This window comes from Natator depressus, chromosome 2 (assembly GCF_965152275.1).
Source record: "Natator depressus isolate rNatDep1 chromosome 2, rNatDep2.hap1, whole genome shotgun sequence".
NCBI lineage: Eukaryota > Metazoa > Chordata > Testudines > Cheloniidae > Natator > Natator depressus.
In genome coordinates, this window is record NC_134235.1 from 72,308,186 (window position 1) to 72,321,456 (window position 13,271).

General features: G+C 41.6%; 1 protein-coding gene across 2 annotated transcripts in view; it reads right to left on the bottom strand.

Moving 5' to 3' along the window:
• The window catches only part of SPIDR (scaffold protein involved in DNA repair), a 327,349-nt gene that overhangs the window by 186,788 nt on the left and 127,290 nt on the right, over positions 1-13,271 (bottom strand). For both annotated transcript variants that reach the window (XM_074944412.1, XM_074944411.1), the window contains one exon: positions 8,369-8,588. In XM_074944412.1, the coding sequence (XP_074800513.1) occupies positions 8,369-8,588 (220 nt within the window). The remainder of the gene's footprint in view (positions 1-8,368; positions 8,589-13,271) is intronic.

The following is a 13,271-nucleotide window of genomic DNA, read 5'->3' on the forward strand; positions in this document are numbered from 1 at the left end:
CTTGACATCTCCTGGTGTGGAGTGGTAAGAGTAGGGATGCAGTCCGTGATGTTATGGGAAATGTTGGCCGGGGGTTGTAGGGAGATGCTGTACTGCTGTTCTCCAATGGACTGCAAAGGAGGTGAACTCGGGATTATTGAATCTGTGGGTCCACAAGAGTCTGAAGCCTCTGTGTTTGCTGCTGCAAAAGCCCCATTACGTCCTGGTGCATCTCCCTCTCCGACTCCTGGGCCTGTCTTCTGTATCCTTCTCCATAAAGTCTGCAATATTTGTCCTCCAGGCTCTCCGTTCGTGGTCTGATGCAGCACTGGCTTGCAGGATTCTAACTGAAAATGTCATTCCAAGTCCTCTTCTTTCTCTTGCTTAGCTAGCTCAGGCATTCCGCAGGTGTGGAGGGGGAACCCCTGAAGGCCGCTACAGATAAAACACATAGAGGTACCATTGTCAGTGCAGTCACAATGGAAAGTGAAAGTTATGATTCAAAACTCCCTTCCCTTGCTCCCCTGAAGTTGTAAAGAAGAGAGGCTTATTGACACTTCTGCTTCGGAGTGCTTGTGCACAGCAACACTCACAGCACCAACCATGGTGAGTATGGCCTGCCAGGGGTGAGAGATATGCTCAGTTGCATAAAACAAAGAGTATAGAGCAATAGCACTGAATACTGCCACCATTTTCCACAGCAGTAGTGATTTTAGCTGATATCTCACTCCTGATGGTAACAAAGACGCAAAAGGCACAGCTTCAGCTGATGTCCCAAAGCTGCCAGGGTCCATATGCTGCTAGCCTGTGTACTGTAATGATACCTGCCAAACTGGCATTGGAAAGTGTCCTGAGGCAGAAGAAGAAATAAGGCTGCCATTCCTAAAAACCTTCGAGAGAGGACTGCAGAGTGCCTCCAAAGTTTTGTCAAGCTCTCAGGAGGGTTTAAGGGACATCCCTGTGTACATAAACAAATTGTTCCAGATGACCCCCTGCCTACCTGTACAGGGAAATGAAAAGCAGATAATGACTCTACCTCAAAGAATTTGAAGAATAACTAGCCAAAGACAAAAAAAAATTATTACTTTTTGAAAGTACATCAGAAGCAGGAAGCCTGCTAAACAACCAGTGGGGCCAATGGACAACTGAGATGCTAAAGGAGCACTCAAGAACGATAAGGCCACTACAGAGAAACTAAATTAATTCTTTGCAATGGTCTTCACAGCTGAGGATGTGAGGGAGATTCCCAAACCTGAGCTTTTTTTAGGTGACAAATCTGAGGAATTGTCCCAGATTGAGGTGTCATTAGAGGAGGTTTTGGAACAAACTGATAAATTAAACGGTAATAAGTCACCAGGACCAGATGGTATTCACTCAAGAGTTCTGAAGGAACTCAAACGAGAAATTGCAGAACTACTAACTGTAGTTTGTAACCTATCATTTAAATCAGCTTCTGTACAAAATGACCGGAGGATAGCTAATGTGACACGAATTTTTTAAAAGGGTCCAGAGGTGATCCCGGCAATTACAGGCCAGTAAACCTGACTTCAGTACCAGGTAAACTGGTTGAAACTACAGTAAAGAACAAAATTGTCAGACACACAGATGAACATAATTTGTTGGGGGAAGAGTCAACATGGTTTTTGTAAAGGGAAATCATGCCTCACCAATCTACTAGAATTCTTTGAGGGGGTCAACAAGCATGTGGACAAGGGGGATCCAGTGAATATAGTGTACTTAGATTTTCAGAAAGCCTTTCACAAGGTCCCTCACCAAAGGCTCTTAAGCAAAGGAAGCAGTCATAGGATAAGAGGGAAGGTCCTCTCATGGATTGGTGACTGGTTAAAAGATAGGAAACAAAGGGTAGGAATAAATGGTCAGTTTTCTGAATGGAGAGAGGTAAATAGTGGTGTCCCCCAGGAGTCTGTACTGGGATCAGTCCTATTCAACATATTCATAAATTATCTGGAAAAAGGGGTAAACAGTGAGGTGCCAAAATTTGCAAATGATACAAAACTACTCAAGATAGTTAAGTCCCAGGCAGACTGCAAAGAGGTACAAAAGGATCTCACAAAACTGGGTGACTGGGCAACAAAATGGCAGATGAAATTCAATGTTGATAAATGCAAAGTAATGCACATTGGAAAGCATAATCCCAACTATACATTTAAAATGATGGGTCTAAATTAGTTGTTACCACTCAAAAAAGAGAACTGAGTCATTGTGGAGAACTGAGTCTATGAAAACATCCACTCAATGTGCAGCGGCAGTCAAAAAAACAAACAGAATGTTGTGAATCATTAAGAAAGGGATAGATAAGACAGAAAATATTATATTGCATCTATATAAATCCATGGTATGCTCACATCTTGAATACTGCGGGCAGATGTGGTCGTCCCATCTCAAAAAAGAGATATTGGAATTGTAAAAGGTTCAGAAAAGGGCATTAAAAATTATTAGGGGTATGGATCGGCTTCCATATGAGGAGAGATTAATAAGATTGGGACTTTTCAGCTTGGAAAAGACATGACTAAGGGGGAGACATGATAGAGGTCTATAAAATTATGACTGGTGTGGAGAAAGTAAATAAGGAGGTGTTATTTACTCCTTCTCCTAATACAAGAACTAGGAGTCACCAATGAAATTAATATGCAGCAGGTTTAGAACAAACAAAAGCAAGTATTTCTTCACACAACAGACAGTCAACCTGTGGAACTCCTTGCCAGAGGATGTTGTGAAGGCCAAGACTATAACAGGATTCAAAAAGCAACTAGATAAGTTCATGGAGGACAGGTCCATCTATGGGCAAGGATGGGCAAGGATGGTGTCCCTAGCTTCTGTTTGCCAGAAACTGGGAATGGGTGACAGGGAATGGATTACTTGATTATCTGTTCTGTTCATTCCCTCTGGGGTGCCTGGCATTGGCCACTGTCAGAAGACAGGATACTGGGCTAGACAGACCTTTGGTCTGATCCAGTATGGCCGTTCTTATGTTCTCTCTTTGTTCTACAGCTACCTCTTATAGTACAAGTAAATAAATGAAAAGTCGATAGCTGTGTCCTGCTAAATTGGGGATGCCATCACGGTAACAGGAAACAAACACACTTACCAAGGCTCCTTTGCCTGCATTGGGCTTGCCCATGCTCGACTGCCAGAACTGACTGGACTGTGGCGGATGCTCAAACAGGTCCTAGCTCACATGTGCCCCATTCTCTTCCTCCTACTCAGCCTCGCTGTTTACACCAGGGGCCTGTGACTGCCTCCTCAGAGGTATCCATGGTGGCGTGCAAGGTGGTGGTGGGGTCTCCGCCAATTGTGGCATGCAGCTCTTAGTAAAAGCAGCAGGTCTGCGGCTCAGCAGTGGATCACCTGTTGGCCTCCCTGGCCTTCTAGTATACCTTCTCAGTTCCTTTGTTTTCACACAGCACTGCTGCTGATCCCCATCATAGTCCTTCTCCTGCAGCCCCCCATGCAATTTGCTCGTATATGTTCACATTTCTATGGCTGGTCCGTAGCTGTGCTTGTACAGACTCTTCTCCCCACAGGCCCAGGGGATCCAGTAGCTCCTGTCTACTCCAAGACAATGTGTGTCTGGATTGTGTAGCCAGCACGGTCAGCTGGACAGTTGCACATAACTGTGGAGAGTTGCTTGGTGTGCTTGCCAATCTGGACAATCAGGAAAAGTCATTTGAATAATCTGCAGGGCTTTAAAGGGGGAGAGGTCTTCCGGTTTATGTAAACCCTGGATTGTGGAGTTCACAATTGTGACCAGAGTGGTCAGTTTCAGGCATTGTGGAAGAAGTGCTAAAGGACTGTTCGTGTCAACATCGGTAACAGAGCATCTACATCTGCGCTGTGTCAACCTCAGTACATTGACCATGACTCAATGCGACTTGGGGGGGTGGTGTCACTATGTCGGCATAACGGAGAGTTTATATCAGTGGGAGACAAATGTAGGCACACACACATGCACAACTAGGTCTACGCAAGGTGGCTTATGGGGACTTAACTTTGTAGTGTAGACCAGGCCTGAGAATAGATGGAAAAAATCATTCTATTTTTAAGGACAGGTTTCTTTTTAAGTCAATATAACAGGAGAGACAGGCTGTTTTAACAAAATATCTTGGGGATAAAAATGCTTTTCAGAAGGCTGCAGCTGTTTCAGTTTCTCCTTAAGGTAGCTTCAATTTTCCTAACTGCATGATCTTGAAAAGTAATCACCTACAGATGGTAAGATCATATCTTTGGCTTTGAGGCTACTGCCATATCTACTTTAGAAATAGTCACCATGCTGGCTTTGGAACTTTTGTAGAATTTTATCTGCTGGTTGAGCCTCCTTTCCCTTATCAGGGTTCTCACACTCTGCTATTATAACATCTTCAAAGGAAGAATGTAAAGACAGTGCTCACTCCTTTTTTGATAGTGGGGATTTGCCTGTTGATTTCTTCTCCTCCTCTTTGTCTGGTTGAATATCTATTATATTGATAATGTTTTTAAATGTACACATTGTATCAAAGGGCTCTGGAGGAAAACAATCTCTCTTGTTGATCCTGGTCTGACTGATCAACCTCTGATTCAGAGAACTTGCCTTTATCAGTGGAGCACGTAAGGGAACTGAAGTTTTGCAAAAGATATTTCTTCCTTATTTTTTTATGATTTAAAAAAAAAAAGTTTATGAGTAACAGGAGAATGCAAATGATAGAGTTCTTTTCCTGTTAGACAGCACCAAACTGAGGAACACACTGTTCCTGTGTTTCATTAACAGAGCAAGCCCAAGCTGCTACTTTATCATTATCAAACAGGCTGAGGTATTTTGTGATAGCATTTTTTTAAAAAGCCTCCTTGTCCAGAAAACAGTGACATGGCCAAACATCTTCCTCCTGTCTAACAAAAGGAAACAGGAAAAGTGAAGTTAGAACTGTATTTGCCCCTTCAAACTTATGTTGAGGAAGCAGCAGGTATATTTGAACTTACTACAACTATGAAATCCAAGTTGAGGGAACACTTTGGGATCACTCTTCCTGCCAAGTTTTATTAAGATTGATGCCTTCCCTACATGCTGCATTGGCTCCACCACCAAAAACCAAACATTGGCTATTGTCTCCCTACCAGATGCCTCCTACATCCAGTACTCTGAACATGCAAGGGTTTTTGGGCTAAGACCAGAATTGACAAAAGCCTCCTTCAATCTCAGGATTGAGACATCTTACAAATTAGACAACTTCTGTTTTTTATGCCTGTTTAGAACAAGTCAACTGTGACACTTCAGGTAAATGAGACATTTCCTGTGAGTCATCTCCAGAGAAAATCCTTTTTGTTTATGGTTGGAACGTCAGAAATTCGTAATATACAGGACGAACTAACAACTACAATTAATGTTCAGTGTGCCTCTTAGTTCCCTACTCCAAAAACTTCTACCTGAATCGGCAAAAGTAGCTTTTACTGTTGCAGGCAGAACTTTTAGCAGGAAGTAGAAGCATGGCTTATAATCCAGAGTTTAATGACAAAATGTTAAAAAATAGCTTTATTTTAGAAAATGAAGTTCTGCCAGTTTTTCTTTAAAGGCCACAGCTGTATTTCATTATGACAAATTACACTCATTGTAGACTCGTACATACTTCTGTCCACATCCACAGTCCTATTGATTCCTGTTTTCTAACTAGTGATGTCTGGAATGCTGAATCATAATGCTGATGTGATGGAATCATTTATTAATGTTATAGAAGTGAATCTTACACTATTCAAAGCTTCATTTTATCTACTGTATATGATTTTGTGCCACACTTAAAAGGATCATCTAAAGTCTTGGTCCAACACTTTAAACTGTGATATTTATTTTTAAAGTCGAGTACCCTACTCTAAGCTTGAAAAAAAATCACTGTTTGTTTTACCTTTTCTAACGTTACTAGCCATATATAACACGGTAACAAAAAATATTCAGTTCATAACATATTGGGTCAAATTAATCCACGGAGTAACTCCATTGACTTCAATGGATTTACATCAGGGATAGATTTGTCCCATTATCTTTGGAAGAGACATATGAACATGTTTTTCCCTCATGTTTTTTCCTCCTTCAAATTATAAAAATGTTTATTCAATCCAAAGGTAGTGGAGGATATTTTATTACTCTTAAACAACAGTTTAACCAAATAACCCCCACTCCTGCATTATTTTTTTAGTGTAGTGGAGGAAACATCCACTAAATACAAGACAAGTTTCAAACTTATGTAAAATTACAACTTCCAAATTATAACCTTTTTTAAAAACAAGAAAAATGGTTTACTTCAACAACATCCAGGCCAACTTCATTTAACATTTGGCTGAGTGAGGAAGGAAGACAATTTGGCATCAAAACAACACCAAAATGATGTAAAATGGGACTGCAGATCAGATATCATGGAATTTTGCCACTATCCACCAGTCTTTAAAAATAAGCCTTTACAACAACAGAAATTATGAGAGCACCTCTAACAATTCTGAAATGCCCCATGCATAAATATTCTGACTTCATAAGATGATCTTTTGCCAATATGAAGAACCCTGTGGGGGTTCAGTGATTGCTCAGTGCTTAAGGAGCTTGCAAAAGATGTGCTTTTTTCTGTGTTGGGTTCCAAGAGACTATGCATAAATAGAGATTACATACCTGTAAACTAGAAGTTCTTCAAGCTGTGTGGTCCTTATCTGTATTCCACATGTGGGTACACATGTGCACCATGTGCCTGAGTCCAGAAATTCTAGCAAGCATTTTCCATTGGCCCACACATGCGCAGATCTGCTTGTGCTCCTGAGGGCAGAAGAGACAGTGCAGGCCGACACCTCTCCAATTCCTCCTCCTAACGCAAACCCAGAGAGGTACGGAGCAGAGGGAATGGAGGGCAGGTAGTGGAATACAGATACAGACCGCAAATTGAAAAGAACTTCCAGTTACCTGTAAGTAACTGCCATTTCTTCTTCAAGTGCTGGTACCTGACCCCCCCTTGCATCCCAGGACTCTGCAGGGCTGGAGGTCCGAGTCAGTGTTAAGCTGGGACCTGGGGTCCAAAGCCTGTTGATTTCTTGTGTGCACGCAGTCCCAGCTTGACTTGGGTCCCAGAAGACCTCTGGATATATCCCAGAGTTCCTGGCAGAAGAGGAGCAGTGCTGCAGGCAGCAGCACAGTGGCTGGAAGCACCATTACTGCCTGGCCAAACCCGCTCCCTGTTCCTGTTCCTGCTCCTCTTGCACCGGAAGCTCCGGCTCCTCCTCGCTGCTGCTGCATGGAGCTTGCCTGGAGCAGGGAGCAAAGTTGACAGGCACGAAGCGGCTTTGGCCGCCAGGATGTTGCAGGTCATCCCTCCCCCAACCATGCTGAACTGGGAGCCCTGCCGCTCCCCTGCTTGCTCCTGGCCCCTCCTCCACCCCTGCTCTCCCTGGGGCTGTGTGTGCAAAGGCACCTGGGCAGTGTGCACTGTGAAGGCAGTGAGCGGGAGCAAGCCCAAAACTTCCTAACAGCCTTCCTGGGACCTCTTATCCCTACCCCCTGAAGTGCGGCAGGGGCAAGGATGCCCGGTGGGAAGAGGTGACGCAGATACTTTTAAATACTGCTGTTTGGGATAACACCTGAGATGACTATGAGAAAGATATTAGCAGAAAAAAAGTTTTCTATTTTTCAGTTTGTATAGACCTTGAGTGGTGGGGAGAAGAGCAACAGCCCTACCCTAAAAAGTCTCCAAACTGCTGACCCAATGCCACAACGCCTACACGCTACAACCAATCCTTCACTCTAAAAATATAGTCATCTTATGCTGCCCTCAGTCCAGAAAAGTTAAACAGTTCAGCCAAAGTTATATTTTGACAAGTTCCAGAGAAAGTTAACAATGCGTGCTACAGTTGAGTTTGTGGAGTGGAATAGAGTTAGCAGTGAAAATGATAACCAGCCATTTACTGTAGTCTTACTGATAAGTAGTGAGTGATTTATTTTACTTTTTTCAGACACATTATCCTTCCATGGAGTATCTGCTGACTACTGCACAGTTAGAATAGACTTTTCCACCAACAGGGATATGCCCAAACTAAAGACAACACAGGAATATTCCTGACTCCCTTTACCCCACCAGAAAATGTATTTAATTGGTATTATCGTTGTAAACTGTTTTTCATGAATTCTAAACATGAAAATATTAAATGAAAAACAAAATCAAAGCCCACAGCAACACAAGCAGGTATTACATTTCCTTGTTACCTAACCTAGCATTACATTAACGTGTCTGTCAAAAATTCTCACAAGCCACCAGAGACACAAGGCCTGACTCTCTGGAGCCTTTTCTGTAATAATGTGATGAATGGTCTGATAAAAATACCTTATCTTTTAACACTACGGGTGGTACAACCAACGTATTGTACTTACCAGGGAGGATAGATGTGGACAATATCCTGTGGGCCTCCCTTGAGTTGAGCTGCTGTTTCCTTTGTAAAGAGAACTTTGACTCTGGGCTCAGTATCAACGACAACCTCTTCAGAGGAGCTGTCAGCAGACAGCTGTGCCAACTGCTGGCAGAGAGCAACTTGCATAGCGCATTCCTCTTGTACCTCTAAGATCTTCACAATTAATACACCGGATTTGCCTCCTGGAAAGTAAGCAAAGTGACAAAAACAAAATAAAAAGTTAGGAAGACGAGTCCTACAGACCAGAGTAGTGGCACACAGATTCACATCCCACTGTCAGACTCCTCTCATTTCTTTTGACAAAGCAGTCAAAACTGCTTGGACGTGTTAAACAACCAAAGTGAAATAATACAACACCAGGCTACGAACCTGCTTTCTTAAAAACCACATTGTCACAAAACATATTCTATAGAGATGTCATGAACTGAACAAAGCATTAAAGTCTCTCTGTGTATTCCAAATACTGAGGACAGTACCATACACCATTTAAAAAAAACAACACTATTTTTGAAGCAGTTTGTATACACCTTGGGTGGTGGGGAGAAGAGCCACCCAAGGTGTATACAGAAGAAACAGTGTCGTGCCAAGAATTGGATGTAGTACTCTAGCTGGGACCTCACCAGTGCCAAGTAAAGCAGGACATTTACCATCCATGTATTACATACCACACTCCTGTTCATATTAGTCTTTTTTTGCAGCTGCATTACATTGATGACTCATCTTCAGTTTGTGATCCACTATAACCCCCAGATCCTTTTCAGCAGTACTAACATCTAGCCACTTATGCCCCATTTTGTATTTGTGAATTTGATTTTACCGTCCTAAGGATACCTGTCTTTATTGAATTTAACCTTGTTGAATTCAGACCAATTTTTCAATTTGTCAAGGTCATTTTGCAGACTAATCCTGTCCTCCAAAGTGCTTGCAACCCCTCCCAGCTTGGGGTCATCTGCAGATTTTATAAGCACACACTCTAACCCATTATCCAAATCATTAACGAAAATATTACATAGTACCAGACCCAAAACTGACCTCTGTGGGACCACAGTAGATATGCTCTCCCAACTTGACAGTATACCATTGATAACTACGTTTTGAGTACAGTCTTTCAATCAGTTGTGCACCCACCTATAGTAAATACAACTAAACCACATTTCCCTTGTTTGCTTATGAGTATGTCATGGGGAACTGTGTCAAAAACCTCACTAAAATCCAGATATATCACTACTGCTTCCCTCCGATCCATTAGGTCAGTTAATCTATCAAAAATGGAAATTAAGTTGTTTTGACATGACTTGTACTCGACAAATCCATGCTGACTACTCCTTATAACCTTATTATCCTCCAGGTAATTGATTGTTTAATAATTTGCTCCAGTATCTTTCTGGGTATTGAAGTTAAGCTGACTGGTCTATAGTTCCCCAGGTCCTTGTTGTTCCCCTTTTTAAAGATAGGTACTATGTTCAACCTTCTCCAGTCTTCTGGAACCTCTCCCATCCTCCAGGAATTTTCAAAGATAACTGCTTCAGCTAGTTCCTTAGGTAACCTAGGATGAATTTCTAAGTTAGATGTAACTTATCTAAATATTCTTTTAACCTGTTCTCTCTCTAGTTTGGCTTGCATTCCTTCCCCCTGGTTGTCAATATTAATTGTGTTGAGTATCTGGTGATCATTAGTCTTTTTAGTGAAGACTGAAGCAAAATAGGCATTAAGCACCTCAGCTTTCTCGATGTTATTATCAGTTATTAGCTCTCCTTCCCCACTAAGTAAAGGACATACACTTTCCTTCATTTTTCTCTTACTCCTAATGTACTTCAAGAACCTCTTCTTGCTGTTTATGGCCCTTCCAGGTGTAACTCATTTCGTGACTTAGCCTTTATGATTTTTTCCCTACATACTTGCGCTGTTCTTTTGTACTCCATCAATTTGACCTTGTTTCCACTTTTTGTAGGACTCCTTTTTTATTTCCAGGTCATTAAAGAGCTCCTGATGGAGCCATATTGGCTTCTTACTAGTCTTCCTATCCTTCCTTGCAGTTGTGCCCTTAATATTGTCTCCCTTAGGAACTGCCAGCTCTCCTGAACTCCTTTTTCCCCTAGATTTTCTTCCCATTGGACCTTACCTACCAGTTCTCTGAGTTTGTTAAAGCCCATTATCCTTATTCTGCTGCCCTTACTCCTTCCTTTCCTTCGAATCACGAAATCTATCTTTTCATGATCACAATCACCCAAATTGCCTTTCACCTTCAGATTTGCTAACAATTACTCCCTGTTGGTCAGAATCAAGTCTAAAATGACTATCCCCCGGTTACTTCCTCCACTTTCTGGAACAAACAATTGTCCTGATACATTGCAAGAACTGATTGGAAATGTTGTGTTTTGCTCTACTACTTTCCCAACATATGTCTGGGTTAAAGTCCCCCATTACTATCAGGTCCGGCGTTGTGGATATTTCTGTTATTTGTTTCAGAAATGCCTCATCTACCTTCTCTTCCATTTTCCTGCTTTGGTGGTCTATAATAGACTTCTCACATGACAGCACCCCTATTGTTAACACTTTTATCTTTATCCAGAGACTCTCAACTGGTCTGCCTCCCACCTTCTTCTACATCTCATAACAAGTATATATTCATATCCTTTATGTGTAATGCAATCCTCCTCCCTCTTTTTCCCGCCTGTACTTTCTGAACAAGCTATACACCTCTATACCAATATTCCAGTCATGAGACTTTAAATCATAACTTAGCTTATGTACTAATACTTCCAGTGCTTCCTGTTTATTCCCCACACTCCTTGCATTTGTGTAGAGATCTAAAAATGACCAAAAACCTTGAAATGGGACTTTTCAACCTTATCAAAACACTTTGTTTCAATTTTCATTTCAAAACAAGTTTTTACCAAAAGCAGCAGATTTCAATGAAACATTTTGTTTTCAACAAATCAGCGTTTTCTGATGGAAAACATTCTGCCAGAATTTCTCATCAGTTCTACCCAGGAGACCTGAGTTCTGTTCCCAGCTCGGCCTGTTGGATGATCTTGGGCAAGCCACTTCAGCTCATAATGCCTCATTTTCCTCTTTTGTAAAGCATTTGAGATCTACTGATAAAAAGTGCTATTCAAGAACTGGATTTTATTCTATTATTATTATTACACGTCTTTCTCCGCCTCTCAGGACATATTGTTAGGTAAAAATCTAACCTCAAGAGTTATCTAAAACAGTTAAGTTCTGCTTATGCACAAGCTTCTAATAAACCTATGATGCCAAAGTCTGGGCAGGTTTTCAGTGCCTAAAAACAAACTTTAGAATATTCACGCTCTCATGAACTATCTTGAGAATATTCACGCTTTCGTGAATTATACTTGAATGCTTGTTGTGGTTCTCCGCTAACTCTAAACGATGTGGTATTCATAAACAGATTTTCCCACCACAAAAATTCCCTGCCTTTAAAGTAATTGGATGTTTACTTCGCTAGACCTACCCCACAATTTTAATATTCATGTATTCTAAAAACCATTTGAGTCACTCAAATTAACTTCAAACACACAAAAATTATAATCAAACTTTTTTTCAAATTAAAAAAAAAAAAAGAAGAACTAGTGAGGCCAATCTAGCATTTGAAATATCCAGCTCTAATAAACGAAGTTTTGCCATTTTGACTATGTAGCATATAATTAGGTCAGCTGATCCAGCAGTAAGTTCAGAAAATTGCTGTAGGACAAGACGATGATCTGACAAGGTGAAACACACTGGGTTCTATTTTTTAATAATATACATGAAAATGAGCCAGATTTGAAAATACCAAAATATTCTCAAATTAATTCTTAACTTTATATGAAACCCTAGAAAAGACAAGAGAAACCCCATTCCCACTATTCTCAGGTTGTTCTTCAGTCTGAAAATTGACACAAGACAGAGTTAATATTGTACAAAGAAAAACATTTCCTCACCAAAAGAAATGTGTAACCAGCTACTTCAGGATCCCAATTAAGCCTTGCACATGGCAGAAATACAAAGTATACAGAACCACAACCTATTTGATTATTTATATTCTTACAGATAGTTACATTTAATTACTCAGAAACTGTGCTCTTACTCCTGTTGACAGAATGCTCTCTCAAAAACCAGGAGAAGCAGGCTGGATTGCTGGCAAAAGATGAAATGGGAAAGTACAGAATGCAGCTTTAATGTTTAATTCATTTGGCTCTTGGATTTTTATGCCAATTAAATCATCAAATGTGTCTGCTTGCGCATCGAGGGTGTGTGTACGGGTGAGGAGGTGGACTGGACAGCTGTAATTTTGGCAGCTTCAAGCTTGGTTGTTTGGTTTGTTTGCGTGAGGATGTTACTTGCAGTGTTTTCCTTTCTACTTCGGATAATCTATGGAAGTTCTTGTCAAACTGCTGAAGACCTCATTCTACTTTATTCCACTGCCAAGGCAGAATTACGTTTTTGCATTCAGTGATGCAGTACCTAGGGAAAGCAAGCTTAGAGGTATGTTGGTAGCAATTCTGCAGAACAAGGAGGTAGGTTTCTTAGAACTAACCAACCATTTATGTTAACAACAAGAAAAATACTTTAATGGTATGCAGGAATCCTGACTACCATAGGTGCTGTCTTCCTGATTTCCTGGAGGGTACTTAACCCCTGCTCCCAGGCCATGCCCCCACTCCATCCCTTCCCCCGCTCCACCTCTTCCCGTCCCATTCTGCCTCCTCCTCCGAGGGCACCCCATAGACAACTGGTGCCTCCCCATATGGTGGGGGGAGGGCACGATCTAAAGGGGAGGTCACATGCGCCCCTCCAGCCAACACCCCCCACCCAGCCCAGGGCCACCACGCTCTCCCAGACACTGTCCCCCGCTGCAG